This window comes from Drosophila melanogaster, chromosome X (assembly GCF_000001215.4).
Source record: "Drosophila melanogaster chromosome X".
NCBI classification, from domain to species: domain Eukaryota; kingdom Metazoa; phylum Arthropoda; class Insecta; order Diptera; family Drosophilidae; genus Drosophila; species Drosophila melanogaster.
Window position 1 is genome coordinate 13,241,072 of NC_004354.4, and position 16,225 is coordinate 13,257,296.

General features: G+C 39.8%; 1 protein-coding gene across 6 annotated transcripts in view, besides 1 other annotated feature; it reads right to left on the reverse strand.

The window, feature by feature from the left end:
• The window catches only part of mew (multiple edematous wings), a 44,082-nt gene that overhangs the window by 26,663 nt on the left and 1,194 nt on the right, over nt 1–16,225 (reverse strand). For 4 of the 6 annotated variants that reach the window (NM_078590.3, NM_001298267.1, NM_001272575.2 and 1 more), the window contains exon 1: nt 15,546–16,112. The exons of the other annotated variants lie outside the window; for them this stretch is intronic. In NM_078590.3, the coding sequence (NP_511145.2) occupies nt 15,546–15,760 (215 nt within the window). In that variant the 5' untranslated portion in view covers nt 15,761–16,112. Of the gene's footprint in view, nt 1–15,545; nt 16,113–16,225 lie in introns of those variants that run through there. 6 annotated transcript variants of the gene reach the window in all.
• Nucleotides 12,875–12,943: a mobile genetic element.

The following is a 16,225-nucleotide window of genomic DNA, read 5'->3' on the forward strand; positions in this document are numbered from 1 at the left end:
TTTTTCTTTGCCAAATTATATGAATCAGTTGAAATACTTGAGAAAGTTCCTGCCATAAATATTACTCACATTCCATTGATGGAATGTCCTATTTGTGACTTATGAAAACTGCGGAAATTGAATCACGCACTCATGGGAATCGCAGTTGTATAAGATTTCACAAAATAAATATAGTTAAGAACAAATATTTCAAACGAAGCAGATAATAGAAAGTAATTTATTGTTACTAAAGAAATAAAAGTTTTGCAAAAACCGAATAAATCACGCGACCATCGCTGAGCTCGTTAGCGCAGTCCAATCAAATGAAATTTATGCGGCAGCCTTAGAGATCCTCCATTTATACACATACATACATCGTATATATCCCTTCGATTCCTTTACCTTCGACTGCAGCCAATACCACCCCCCCCCCACACATACACACCCCCTGTCACTCATCGTCCCAAATAAGGTCACGCCCGTTTGCAGGACTTTTAATGAAGCCTTAAATGTCATTGATGAAATAACTGCAGCGAATTCGCTGCGATTCGATTGTCGCCGGCTGCTAATTAAAGCTGACCATCTAAGGTTTGAAAAAAAAAGCCAGAAAACCCGCGTAATTGGCAAGATTTTCCTTCGGGCGACAGCGAAAGTGATGACAGCTCAGCCTCCAGGCTACACAGAAAGAAAAAAATCCGTTTTGTTTCTTGAATTGTGTGCTCTTTTAATGGCAATTCTTTTTGCTATGTGACTATGTGATGTGATGAATCAAATTATACAGAAAAAGCCAATCGTAAAAATTGATTTTTTCCCAAAAATCATTCCCGATTTACTGCAAAAAAAATTGCGTTTTTTAATCAGAACTTTTGAAAGAATGATCCAAATATGGAATGTTATGCCTCGTTGAACTCGTAATTAAATTCCTAATCGAATTGTATTCAAAAAGGAAAATTCTAATTTTTCGCCATTTTTTGCAAATTTTGATGATGTTACCCCTTAAAAAAAATGCGAAAATTTGGCCAAAAAAATATTTTACAAAATCCGTTCAAAAGTGATAGGGATGGTTAGTATTGGTAATAGGGAGCATAAAATGGTAATTCGTTTTGATCTGTGATCATTTTTAGCCAAGTTATACCAAAAAAACCGATCTTAAATATTTCAATTTTCGGAAAAATGGTTTCCCTGATTTTTTGTAAAAAAAATAATCGGTTTTTTAATCAAAACATTGAAAATAATAATCCAAATATGGAATGGCATACCTCGTTGAGTTTGTTTTTTAAATCCCAATCGAATTGCATTTAAGTTTGGGTATTCTAGGACTTTTCAATTTTTCGCAAATTTTGATGATGTTACCCCTTAAAAAAAATGCGAAAATTTGGCCAAAAAAATATTTTACAAAATCCGTTCAAAAGTGATAGGGATGGTTAGTATTGGTAATAGGGAGCATAAAATGGTAATTCGTTTTGCTCTGTGATCATTTTTAGTCATGTTATACCCATAAAAGCCATCCCAATATATGAAATATTGAATCCGTTAAGAAGTGTTGGTGGTTATTTGCAGTGATAATTAATTAGCTGTAAAAAACAATCACTATTTTAGCTATAGAAAACCCACGTTATCATATACAAATTTTTTCGCAGTGCACATTTTGCGGGCGTAGTTGGAGTTGCATTTTGTGCCAGAGGTCTCGAGTGGTTTTCCATCGATCTTTGGGGGTGGCAGTTGAATGGCTCGCAGTTGGCTAATTGGCTCATTGGCCTGTGGCTAATGGATGTTGACGCTTCCGTCTGTGTCATAGATTTTTCCCCGCCCCCTAATGGCTTTTGCCCCTTTCAGTTGGATTTTACCCTCGATTGGCCGCAAACAAAAGGAAAATGAAACAGTAGCCTGCAGCGATTTTGGTCAGTTGGTCAGTTGATTTTCGCACAGCTGGCTGGGCAGCCAAAATACATACATATATATGTACATTTGTATATGTACAACAAAGGTTCGTTTAAAAGGCGGACAAAATGAGGGGCGGAATCCAGAACTGAAAACCAAAAACCAAACCATACCTTACTTTCAAGTGTTTTTTGTGTGTTGACGACCTTGAATGCGCCTTTAAATTTGTCAATAAATTATGAAAGGAATACCAATTTTTAAGAAAAACATATACAAAAAAAACTGCAGAAAAAGTAGAAGGTGCAAAGCAAAGCTAAAGAAGTTGCAACAAATGAATACCCAACGAAACTGAAACTTGAAATGAAAAAACAGCGCAGATACATAAAAACGAGGATCTGAAAACTCAGGAGTGGAATAAACTCTTGGCACAAGAAAAAAAGGTAAGCCAATTGTTATAAAGACATAAAAATATGACTATATGCGGTAAAGAATCGCCAAAGGTTATTAGAAAAACAATTCAAGTTTCTAGCTGCTTTTCAGGAATTTTGCTTAGATTTGCACGTTATAGTTGCATATAGTTTAGTTATCTTGTTTATAGTTGCCACAAATTATCAAGTGCTTTCCAAGACAAAACTGCTGCTGAGCTTATCATTATTTATCCTAGAGCTGTTTCATAATGAGTTCACACGCAGATTGGTCTTGATTCATCATCACTCGGTGATACATATTTATTTCCATATTTATACTTGGCCAAGCAGGTAAATGAAGCTACACAAAATAAAAAGATAAGCCTTGATGGACAGATGAGCGGAGGGTAAGAAAACTGGGAGCAATAAAAACGGAGTGACAAGTCAGTCAGATAAAAAGCCGGCCAAATGATAATACCAGTCGCCGACGAGGGTTTAGTGGTTGGTAAAGAAAAGAAAACGAGGTGAGAAAATGGCTTGATGCATTTCCGTTTACAGTCAGCTCCAAATCGAATATGTATGTCGAATGGAGAAGACACCAAGATACGGAGATACTCGTGTTTTTTTTTTTTTTTTTTTTTCAAGGCTAAGCCACTGAAATGCAGCCAAGCAGGCAAAAATCCGTTAGCAAAGTAAAAAAAAAAAAATAAATAGAAAAACAAGATGCACGGTGCTCGGTTTCTATTTGTACTTTCCATTTGTGTGTTGTCAACACGAAAAAAAAAATGTGAAAAAAAAAAACGGCAGCAGCGAGTTTGAGGCATTTTAGTTCAAGTGCAAGCTGTCAAGGCGAACGGTGGAAAATCGGAGAGGAAGGATGGGGTGGGGGGGGGGGGGGAAGGAAATCGAGGGTCCAGAGGCGTTGCGGGGATTGGGATGCCCGCAGCGAGCCACTCAAGTGGTCGGCATCCATCCAATAAAGCAAAATGCTTGCGCAAGTCGCTCTGCAGATCGCAAGCCTTCGGCCTCAAAAGTGAAAGACCGATGGGGAAAATGCGAATGGAGATGGGTTTCTTTGGTTTTCGGTGGGATTGGGATGGGGGAACAGTAAAGCCTCAAGTGGCCAAACAAATTGAAATTGCGGCACGCAAAAACATCAGCCGGACAAGTCCCCCCCTCCCCCCATCCATATTACCATCTCATTTCGAGCGTCATTCAACTGAGCACTTAAACAAATCAAACTGGAAAGCTCTTAAAAACTACAGGCAAATGAGATAGTATGCTAAGAAATTTAATGGTAATATCCAATTAATCTATATCGACTGCAATAAAATCTAAGAAGAATATTTTCACAGCAAGATCATGGCGTTATTTAAGCCCTATTTTCTTGCAGTGTTCGCAGAGATGGCAGGCATGCACTTCGTCATCATCAGCATTCATTAGCGTGAGCGGAGCCAGCCAGCCCATCGTGATCTGTGATCTGCGATCCGCAGAAACAGCAGCTGTGGCATCAATTGTCCACAGCCCTTTGCTTTTGGCCCTATATACACTGGAATACTGGACACTGCATGGGGGATATTGAATACTGGATGCTGGATGCTGGATGCTGAATGCTTCGATACCAGTGCCACTGGTTATGAATGTGTTGGCATTCATGACTTGCATTCGCATCCGCATCGGATCCCATTGAATGGGCCATCTGCAAAGTGTCCCATTCGCGTTTTCTGATTCCGGGAGCCAACTCCGGATCATTTGCCAGCACTTTGCTAATTTCTTCAGTGAAAAGATAGCGGGGGCAGGGGGAGAGAAGAAAGGGAACTGCACGAGGTGGTGACCCCGACGACTGTGACTGAAACTGTGGCCAAGTGATTAGCGTGCTGTAAATTGTAGAAGTTGTGATTGGAAAGCGGGTAGCTGCAGGCTGGAAAATTGAAAACTGTGAGAAAAGTGCGGCTACTTGGAATGTGGCGAATGTGAGTGGAGCGATGATGCAAAGGAAAATGGGGTTCGGTAACGGAAACAAGTACCATGCTTCAAATATAAAAAGATAAATAAAAAATACCTTTAAAAAAGTATAAAAACAATCCAAGGAATCAGACAAACAAATTAATGAGCCAGAGCAATTAATGATATCACCACAATTCTTGGCTGGCTGCGTTTCCATTGTGTAAGTCGCAAAACAGGTGAGCAAAGTTATTTCGAATTGAGTTTGCGTCAAGGTGAAGATCAGCGCTGAGTAAGATAGGTGCAAATATCTAGTAAAATTACTCAGCGCTGGAATAAAACATATATATATGTGCATACATACAATATATGCATAAAACGCAAAAATCCCAATGAGTTGAAGTGCTGGAAGCAAATGGAAGAGGTTTTTCTGGTCTCCAGTTGCCCGACACTCACAGCTCCCCAGCACTTTAGCTCCACGATTTCCGTCTCCGTCTCCAATCCCAATCCCAATCGGCTCCCTCGAGAGAGAACCCTGTAGACGGGTTTTGAGCTCTGTGTTCTTCTGTGTTTTCTTGGCCCAACCCTGGGCGAACATGTAAATGCAGTTTTGGCCATCAGCTAAGTACACTCGCAAAAACTGGGAGTGCTGCGTATGTTTGTAAAATTAAATACTGTGTTGTGTTAAGTCTCATACAAATTGGAAACTCTTGATATTAGCATATTTTTCTGATTAAATAAAATCATATAATTATTCATTAAAAAAAAAACTATTTGTATTCTTTTTTTTTTTTGTATTTTAGTGCTCTGTAAAGACCGGGCGGCTTGTAGTTTCACAACAATGACAAATTCCAGGGCAAGGTGCCACAATTGCTGCCAATTCCGGGAACTGGATGGGTGGCTGTGGTCCGGAGGCGATGGCAAATGGCAATGGCAAATGGCGATGGCGATTGCGAGGGCATTTATGCAGATGAGAGTCGGCTGAGTCGGTGATTATCTCAGCCAGGCTGCCAGTGAGTGGACCAGTCGCGTCGTCCTTCAAACCGATTCGATGCGATCCGATGCGAGACTTTTAATAAATTGATCACAACAAATTGCTGACAGCTGATGTGCCGCGCCCGTCTGCAAAAGTTGCTGCCGCAGTTGCAGTGGCTGCAGTTGCTGCAGTTGCATTTTCGCAGCGGCAACAAGTTCTCAATCAAGGCGGCAGCGCAACAGGTGCTGGGTAAATGACAGACAATTGCTTTTAGCCAGGGCCACATTGGCGAGCGGCGGGTTCACTCTGCGGTTCAAAAAAAAAAACGACTGCAATTTGATTGGAATTTCTCGTGTGGCTGCCACAAATTGCTGCCATTGCCGTGGCAGCCACATGCAAATGGATCTGAAGGTTTGCAGCATCGGGTTTTCAGGGCTGCGACTTAGGGATACCGATCGAGATTTCGCCTGCGGCTTTAGCAATCAACGTCAGCGTCAACGAAGCGTTGAAAATGCCAATGAAACGGAAGCTGCAGCATGTTGCTGCATTCATTCCATCTTGGCAGAAAGGCAGCTGCCACAAAAAAAAAAAAAATAATAAAAAACAAATTCACGTAGGTAGCAGCTAGCCAGCTTGCAGCAAACAAGTTCTGTGCGCCAAATAACAAATAAGTTTTAATAACATTTATCCTGTACCACCGGGCGTATGCGTAATGCGAAAATTGCTTGCCACGGCACATGAATGGGGCGAGAAATATTAATTGCTTTTTTTTTCCAGTTTTCTGTTTTCCTATCAGCAGGGTGTCCGTGTGGGTGTTGGCCAGTAATTGGGTCGAGCCAAATGCCACGCCCACCCGCTGCCAACGCCCTAATTGCCAAACGAATGAATCAGCCCGCTAAAAAAGCGTAGCAGTTGTTGTTAACAGAAAACGAAAGCCGATGAAACCTGATAACATACCAGAATTAAGGCATTATAATAGACTTAGTATTTCATTAGTAACTAAAAGTAACCAAAGAATGAAGTCATTTTACTGCAATAATAAAAGTTATTTGTCAATTAGGCCCCAATTACAATTCATAATCTAAATGTAATTACGCTAAGCCACTTAAAGAACATCAATATAAATTGAATTTACAAATCCAATTGTTTGATTCGCTTTCTCTGGTTGCTGAAAATTACGGAATTAACCGCATCTAAATTGGATTTGGACCATTTGCCGAATTGCGGATGGTGTAGATCATGTTTACGGCCCAATTAAAAATAATGTGATCGCAATATGAAGACCAAAAAATGAGCCGAAATTGAGAATTCGTCTGGGAAAGGCAATCCAAAAATGAAAATGAAAAAATATACCACAGCAGCTGGCCAAAAGTGGCAAATGGGCGGCCATACATCTTGATCACTTTTCGCCATTTTGCCCATTTTTCATTAGCGAAACGGTAAACCGTTTAATGGCCACTATACTGGAACCCGAAATTTTTCCCCAATTAATTGACCATATAGAAACGATCGTTAAGTATGTGACATAATTTATCCAGTGGCAGCGTTATGCTTCAGTGCGTTTTTCCAACGTTTTTCCATGCGATTCGCGCACTCGGGAATTAATTATCTGTGAGATTTTCCATTTTCCCTAGCGGAAGTGACCAAAAATGGGCTAGATGTGTGTGTGTGTGTGTGCGGGGAAAAGCGGGGAAAAAGGGAGATAAATCGGAGACTTTCACTGCACAAGAAACGAAAGCAGCAAATGCTACCCACGCCCGAAGAGCCGAGAAAAGCCGACGAAATCGTAAAAACGAAACGTGATTTGCTTTTTAATTACGGGCCACACGAAAATATATAAAAATTAAAATGAGCCAGCGAATGGAAGCGAATGAAAGAGAGAGATACGCTTTTCCGCCAGAATGATTTTCCAGCATCGGGTTAAAAACAAAAAACAAAAAAACAAAAAAACAAAAAATCCAAAAAACATTCGAAAAAAGTTGACGATGTCTGGCGTCAACGGTTCGTTAATTTGATGACTCCAGAATCCGCTCAGAAATGCCAGTCGTGGCAACTTAATTTGGTTATATCAAAATATGGTAAAGATCATGTGGATAATGAAAGTTTTATTAAAATTTATATGGCCTTTCTCAACTCGTTTCGATGGGGGCTAGAAATTCTAAATCGTACGTCTTTTTGGCATATGTTGAATTTTTTCTTTTTTTTTCTTCACATGACAAGGCAATAATCTAATAAATATGTGTCAATTGTGGGGCGTTTCTAGAATCAGAAAATATCAATCGTGGCAATCAATCAGCCGAAAAGCCGATGACTTTGCCGGAAAACTGTTTGAACGCCTTTGGCTCAATCGCACCTCATTCTGACTGCATGGTTTTCTGGATTTTCTGAAGCTCTGGCTTTCTGACAGTGACGCCCCCGTGGAAAACGCCCCCCCCCCCACCCCTCTCCCCTTCGACGGTGGGCTCGAAGAAACGCCCTCCGAAATGGGGGGAAAAAAAAGGGAACGACAGCCAACGGAACGAGAAGTGAAACGAACCCCTTATCTATTGTATTAACCCCTGGCGAGTTGAGGGAACAAACAGAAAAAACAGTTTGCATGGCCCAAATGATAAACTTACCGGGAAAGCAAAAAAAATGTGTATAATAATATTATAAATTAATATTTATGACTAAAGAATGTGTATCTTAATATAAATTAATATTTATGATCAAAAAATGTGTATAATATTATAAATAAATATTTATGACTAAAGAATATGTATCATATTATAAATTAATATTTATCATCAAAAATGTGTATAATATTATAAATAAATATTTATGACTAAAGAATGTGTATCTTAATATAAATTAATATTTATGATCAAAAAATGTGTATGATATTATAAATAAATATTTGTCATTAAAGTATGTGTATCATATATAAATAAATTTTTGTGATTAAAAAATGTGTTTCAATGAGTCGAAATTGGTATGATTGATGATTTTTAGCTACATATATCATACACATTGGAATATATAATATGTGATATTATTTTATTTTATAATTTCGAAGTGTATTAAACACTTCGTCTATCTTTCATTTTCGATAATTCTTGTTGTCTTTTGGTAAAAGTGCCGCACTGCAAGCTTGTCAACATCAATGTGTACGAGTATTTGTGTGTGTTAGTTTATTCTTATCAAGAGTTGTGTCGCCATCGCAGTTTTTTTGATTTTGGCGCCCACACGCAGTCGAAGAAGTTGATGTTGAAAACGAAGTTGGAGTTGCTGTGGAAGTTGAAGTTGGAGCTGAAGTTGTTGCCCCAAGGCGGCGCAAAAGTCTGGGCCTATTAGTCTGGGTGTTGCGCTCTAAAGTTGCAGCTGGGTTTTACAGCAACGAACTAAAAAAAAAAAAAAAAAACTGAAACCGAACTCGCGCAGTCGATGTCTCGAAGTCGAAGTCAAAATTCGTCAAGCAAACATGGCACCAAAAAACGCCCACGTGCCATAGCTTTTCGAAGGCGGGTGGGCGTGGCAAGTCGAGTTGCGGCAGGATTTGCATTCGCAGAGTTGCTGCAGCACAAAATGCCAAAAAAAAAATATGAAACTAGTGTATGAAAATTTAGAAAAAAATCTATATTATGCAGTGCGAATGCTAAGATTTATGAAACAATTATGAAAAATTCAAAATATTACTATAAAATACCATTTTTAAACTTGATGCCTTTTCGCTCTCTGTAACAGAAAAAGGGGGAGGGGGGTGTGTTACGGGTGGAGACAAACAAAGACTTCCCAAAAGTGGGCGACAGTGGGCGTGGCAAGCGTTTGTTGAACTTTTCAATGTGAAGAAAACTCGAAAGCAAAGAGCAGGAAAATCTTCAACCGAACAAATCTAATCAATCCTCAGCCCATGTGCAAGTATATGTCGGTATTTCAATATGTGTGTGGGCAGCCCCGCCCCCTGCCGACCACCGCCCCTTTTTTTTCAGCTGATGAACTGCCAACATCTGTGGCAGGCAGCCGCAAACTAAGTAAAACAAAATAAATAATCATAATAAATAAACGAGCCACGAAAATCTCGCAGCAGCATGTGAAAAAGAACCCGGTGAAGAGATGAAGATGCATATCGGGAAAATGAGGAAAATCCAAGTGAAAATAAGGGCCGAGCGAAGCGGCGAAAGGTGGCAGGGAATGTGAAAAACTCCGCGGCACAGTTGCAACCAAATTGCGCGAAGCCAAACGCCTCGTCTCGAAATGCCAAGAGCAAACAGCTAGCAATCAAGGCAGGAAAATGCCTGGTCCAAAAGAAAAGAGAGAAATAATTCAGGAGAAGAAAAAGTCCATTAAAATCTAAGAAAAATGTGAAAAGACGCAAAGAACTCGAAAAGTCTATGGAAAAGACATCAAATAATTTAGAACGGTACAAATAATCGATTCTTTGTGTCAAATCTGATGCATAAATATAATTATTTCAGAAAAATAGCAATCTTCTTTTTGTAAGAAAATGATCATATAATATCAGATTCAAGAAAAATCTCAATTAAGCAACATCAACAAATTAATAACATTTAGCCGCAAATGTTAACCACTTTGAGTGGCTCAAACGTTTAAGCTGATCAAATAATGCCAAGGGTGACCCCGTTTGCAGCGAAAGAAGGTTGCCGCTCTCGTGTAGAGTTGCCATAACACCAAAAGTGATCAATTTCATTTGGGGTTTTCTCTCCTACTCAACGTTCTTAGATGCTAACTAACCCAAAGGCTCGATACGATCTTCATTTGGTTCACCCCGAATGGCCCAAAATGTTTAACAAACTGCCAGCCAAAATCGTTACAACCAAATACCCCAAAAAAAAAAAAAAAAAATACCGTGAAAGAAACAGAAAAAAATCGGAGAAAAATAAAACCGATCTCTCAGCACGCAAAGACCCCCCGAAAAAACCAGCAAAACCGTAAAAAAAAAAACATACGAAAAAAAAAAAGCAACTGGAGTTGGGAAAAAGAAACCGAACGGCGTCAGTTTTCATTAGAAACAAGCAACAGCTAGCAACACGATCGCAGATCCGCCAAGAGAAGAAGCGGGCAGAAGCCACTTGGACCGGATTGAGGTGGACGGGAAGGTTAACAGGGGCGTAGTGCCGCAGAGGAGCTCTATGTGGCGGAGATGGAGAGCGATTCCAACAAAGTCTCAGCTTACTGCCAATGCACTGGAGAAAAAGATCAAGCAAGGGGATTGTGATTGGTTTCAAACTCAACCTTTGGGTCTTGAATACTCAATTGCCAATCCAACAAATATGCAAATCAAATGCAAGTAACACATATGCAAATATTCTCACTACTAGAGCATTTTCTTCAGTGTAGTTTGTTGACTGGGGCAGGTACGGTTATTGGCAATGGTTCGATCCATCTGCGGCTTTGTCTGGCCTGTTTTGCCGTGTTATGTCTTTCCCTCTCTCTGTCTCTCTTTCTCTATCTCCTTTTCTCTTCTCCCCCAGTGGTAACGAGTTTCATTCGCACAATTCTCGCGGTGCAAACAGAAAGCAGCGAGGGATCCGTGGCCAAATAAAAGGGGTAACCACGGTATTTGCTCCATAAATCTCACCCATGTGACTGCGATACCAATGGGGTTAGTGCCATGCGATGATCGGGCATTGGGATCTGATCTCGGATCTGCGGTTCCCACCTCGTCTCGGTCGAGGTCTGGCTTTCGCATACTCTAGTTAGTTATATGCAAACACTTAAATTGACAACCCAGTTATCTAATTGAACTCATCTCGAGCATTCCAATGATCCAGATAATATTGGATCTTATGTTCTTTACTCTTCTAACATAATATATGTATATGCATATATATAATATACATACATATATATGGTATAATACTTCTCTTCTGAAGATGCTTCCTGGGAACTGAAGAAGTGTTCTTCTTAAAGCCTGCATTTGTGTAGTACCCAACATTTGTCGCTCCTTTTTTTTTTTTTGTTTTGTCGCTTGGATTTCGCTGATCCTCTGCCGAAGCCCACTGATCTTTGGCCCATCCTCCGTCATTAAGAGATTGCGGTTGCCCAGCCCAGTGGGCAATTTGTCGGAGTTTCGAGCGGTGGCAGAGTGGAAGCGGTTGCCACATTTTCGGAGCTTATTGATTTATCGTTCGCTTAGGGACGCGATTCTTCGGAGGTCGCTAGCATCTTCAGTGCCCAGTTCTTCTAGTGGGCCGATTCTTCTCTTCACTTTAAAGAGCCCGAGGCGTGGGCTCTTTGATTTCTATGCGCAAAATCATCGTGAGCGTTTTTCTGATTTTTTTTTTTTTTCGTTTTTGCAACTTCGTGTTTAACCCACGCGGCCATGGGATTTTGTTTTTTATTTTTTTCCTCTTTGATTTTGATTCGGATTTGGGATTTCGAGTGGGGCCAGAAAGCGGCGGCTCTCCGCCCCAAATCTTCGCAGCTCTTCAGCGCGATTCTGCTGTGCGACTGCCATCCAATTGGCAATAAATCAAAGCCCACGCGCTTTTTTTTGCGCAGCTCCATGGAGTTGAGGCTGTGGCAACACTTTCGGAGCCTGGGGTCTCATTAGTTGCTGGCAGAAATTATGTTGCAAGTCTCTCGGAGTATCTGAATATCTGCGCCGTCTTGTATCTCGCCACTCGACAGCTGGCGGCTGCCCAGGCAAAATCGCAATCCCATTCGCAATCCCAGTTGCCAGATCGGTTTTCCGATGCGAATCCGAATAGGCCAGCCTCTTGTTTCCCACACCAAAATAGGCAATTTTTTATTTTGTTATTTTCTTATTTTCGTGTGCAGCATTAGGCTGTTCCTCTATTTTCTATAAATACGCATGCCAACTATGCCGCCTTCTGCTCCCCGGAAAATCAATTGAATTTTCACGCATGTTTATGGCCCGCTCAACGTTCCATTGAGCAGGCGGCTTCACTTCCACAGTGGGCACTCAGTATGACAAAAGTTTACAGATAGATAGATAAATATCTAAGCAATTTTCCTTAAGTGCTCTTAATGCTTCTTATATCACACATGCTGTATATTAAAACTAGGATCTTAAAACAATTTTGTCTTACTGTAAGTGTTCACTGTTGGCAAAAATGAACAAGTGAACTTTTCTCATGGATCTTGGCTGCCAGAAGTCGCACCCCCATCTCTTCCTTTTTTTTTTTTTTTTGCTTCGGCCGCCTTAGAAAAGTCGAAAAGTCCGCACTTAATGCCCAAAGATCCCTACAGAGAATCTATATGAACACCAGCGGTCATAAAAATAGTAAGCAGCTGATCGAAATTAAAGTAAAATCATTCATTTTTTCAAATACATTTCTAGCTTACATTTGTAGTTTAAATTATTTTAAAAATAATATTTCAAATAACTTTCTTGGCATGTAATACATTATTTGTAGTTTACATATATTAAATAATATTTAACTAAATTCCATGCATTTTTGTGACCTTCACTGTGGGTGCCAGTGCGCATATTTATGGCATACACACATGTCTGCCAGCTTACATTGCCTTAGCAAGTGTTTTTTGGCCATTTCCTTGTCGCTTTTCGTTTTCGCGTTTTTGGCTTCATTTGCTTACGAGTGGAAAAAATAGGAAAATGGTGGAAAAGGGGGTGCTGGGTGCGCGGGTAGATGAGAAATGGACTTTTGGGTTGGGTTCCCATATTTTTCTTATTATTTTATTTATTTTTTTTTTGTGTTGCTGGGCCTGGGTTAACTATTCAACTATTTGGCGGGAGACACACGCACCAGCAGCGAGTAAAAGAGCAACAACAATAACCATAAACTGTCGACCAGCCCCCAGTGGATAGCCCACCCCATTGAGCACCCAACCACCCAACCAACCAACCACCACCATTCCCCCCAACCTTTCCTTTCTTGCGACTGTTTGGCGTCTGTTGACCTCATTTCGCCGAAAAGTTTTTTAAGTTCTTTCTTAGTTTTTGTTCTCTTCTATATTTTTTGGCGCAAACAAGGAACACATGTTGTCGGCATAAACACAACCAGTGAGCTGTTCGCGATGCAGAAGAAGTATCCCACATGAGATACAACATCTACGAGATACACCGAATCTCAGAGATTTATTTACATGCAAGCGAGTTAAAATCGTGCTAGCATTTTCATACCATTTTCAATCTGCAATATATTGAGTATTCAGCGCAATGAAATTGTAGTTCATTAACAAAGCCAATCATTATTTAATGCCGATTGATTGAAGGTGCTAATTAAAAAAAGTCGCCTACATATATACACATTTTTTATGGCGCTGTAAATGCCACGGCAAGGGTACGAAAACAATTGTATAGCTTAATCGACCATCCTCAGCGGCTTATCTCAATTTGTACCATATCATCAAAGGTAATAATTGCGCCACGTAACCGCTGGTATATATGGCTGGTACAAAAAAAAAATTAAGATGGGCCAGCGATAAGCGAGTCACATTATTTGCATACGTACCTTTTTTTTCATTAATAAAACAAATATGCGACAATCGCAAAGTGCAAACAAAACTGAAAAACAAAAGGCGCGCAATAAACGAGCTGGAAATTCAAGTTAACTGTGCAATTCACTGCAGTTATCGGACTAGCCTTCGATGCGAAAAAAAACAGCAATTTCCGTTTGGATTACAGCTTCTTCCGATTTCAAGTGCGTCATTTAAAGACGCGATGCAGATTTAAGAAACAGCGTGGGTCACCACTTCTTGCCAAACGGGGTCACCACCATATAATATCACCATTACATTGAAGTTAAAGCTCAAAGTTTATCATGCATCTCATTTGCAAATTTATTTTTATTATTTTTTTTTTTTTGAAGGTCTATTGATTTTCAGTTGGACTTTCAATACGTGACATTTCGTTACTTAACCCAAATGACTCAGGCTGGTACACTTAGACTCGTCGGCCGATAAATGATATATATAAACATATATATGATAAGTATAATAATAATATCCCTTTCCCTTATTCGGGTGACCGAAGGAGAGGGCACTACTTGGCAAGAGAGAGAGAAGGGGAACATGACTTTTTCACGCCTACGTAGGCATTACGCACCGAGTGATAGCGATGGGGCATGCCGCGAATGGCACAATTTCTTTTTTTTTACCACAATACATGGTTAAGAAACCACACCATGTGGCGGGAATAACTCGATTGCCAGTTCAGTTGTATTAAATGTATTAAAATGTTAGCAACTCAGTTTTTTTCGCTGCAAATTGGCGCATCCAAGTCGCAGCTTGTATTGATTCCAGATTTGTTGTCTGCCCATTTTTATGGCCACTGGCCGTCTGGCTCCGTTTTGTCTACCGAGTTTGGTTTGGCCAATGTATCTATCTATCTATCTATCTATGTATTGCTTGTATTGTATATAGAGAATGCGAAAAGGAGTTGGCCAACTTATAAAGTCGCCAATACGAGACATTTAATGAGCACCAAGCCCTCGCCAAAAAGAATCTATGACAAATGCAAATAAATCCACATCCGCTTCAGTCGCAATAGTTCAAGGGTTTAACCCATGTCGGGGGAAACATTAAAACAATTCGTCTGTTCTTCGACCAACTATGCTTATCAGTTGCACAAAAATAAACAATCAAAACCATAAAATATCAAACAGGCAAATTCTCAGATAGTAAGGATGACAAATCGTTTAAACTGTTGAAATTCTTCAAATAGCAATTCGAAAAAAAAAAAAGAGAAACAAACAAATATAATATTTAACACTTATCTGCTGTCATTGCATTTGGCATATGCATTCAGTTTATTATGGTTTGTTTCGATTCGAAAAACATCTAAAACCTGGCATCATCTCTGGAAATACTCGATATTCAAACAATTTATGGTAATTCAACAATAAAAACACGATTTCAAACAAGTTTCGCGCATTAGCAAACTTTGATAGCCCCCCCCCCCCCCCTGAACAACAGCAACAAACACAGCGATTGCAATGCAAATTCTTCTTATTATTATTATTATTTTATTATTTGTTGTTGTTGTTGTTATTGTTCGTGTGCTGCTGATTAATAACAATCAATGCCAGTCAATTAAGCTGAAATCGATTTGGCGAATATAAAAACCTGTTTGCGCACCAACAAGATTCTTGGCGCGAATTTCCGATTCGGACACGAATTTGGATTTGGATTCTTCTCTACCTGTTCTTCAGCATTATTGTTTACCTAACATTTTTCTAAAGAAAAAAAACACAGCTGAGACAACAAGACACTTTTCGAATAAATCTTTTGGATGCAAGTTTAAAATTGATTGTTGAAAAATAAAAATATGCCTAAGCGTTTAAATGAACTGCAGATAATGATTCACTTTGGAAGTTCGCATACTTTGGACGCATCTTTCAGATACTTATCTATCCACTTAACTATCCACTTACCAGTTGGTCTTGTTGGGCCCATTGGCCTCGCCAATAGTGTGGGTGGCCACCGAGTAGCCGAAATGCGAATGCGGATGTCCGTACTTCACAATGGGCAATCGCTGTTCTAGGTTGAAATTGTAGCAAGTGAGAACGCATTGCAGGATTATCAGAATACCAAGATTCTGTCTTAGCCGGCAGTTGGGCCGTATGGTGGTAAACGGTAGCTCCAACATCGTTAATTTTATGTTTTTTTTTTTTAATATATATTTTATAAATATTTCGTGCACGTGCACCGAACACGGCAAAGTGATTACTTTTTCCTTTGCACTATTGCAAACAAAACAATGAACCGAAAAAAAACACGCACGCACACACACACACACACACTAAATCCGTTGAGATCTTTGGATCAACAGGTAGTCCACGTATTTTTCACTTTTGCTCGTATATTTCTTCGTTTCAGTCACACAGCAAAAAAAAAAATGATTATTACGTAAAGAATTAGACATTGATAGCGTGCGTTCGAAGCGGCAGATATTTTCTCTTCGCTTCGCCTTCTTCGACGGGCAAACGAAAAATAAAATGCTTCGCACAGAAGAGCTACACTAAGCTACTGAGCTACCATCGAACATGGTTCGAACATGGTTCGAACATACATGTGCGCTGTGCAAGCAGTGGTCAAACATATAGCAAGCAGA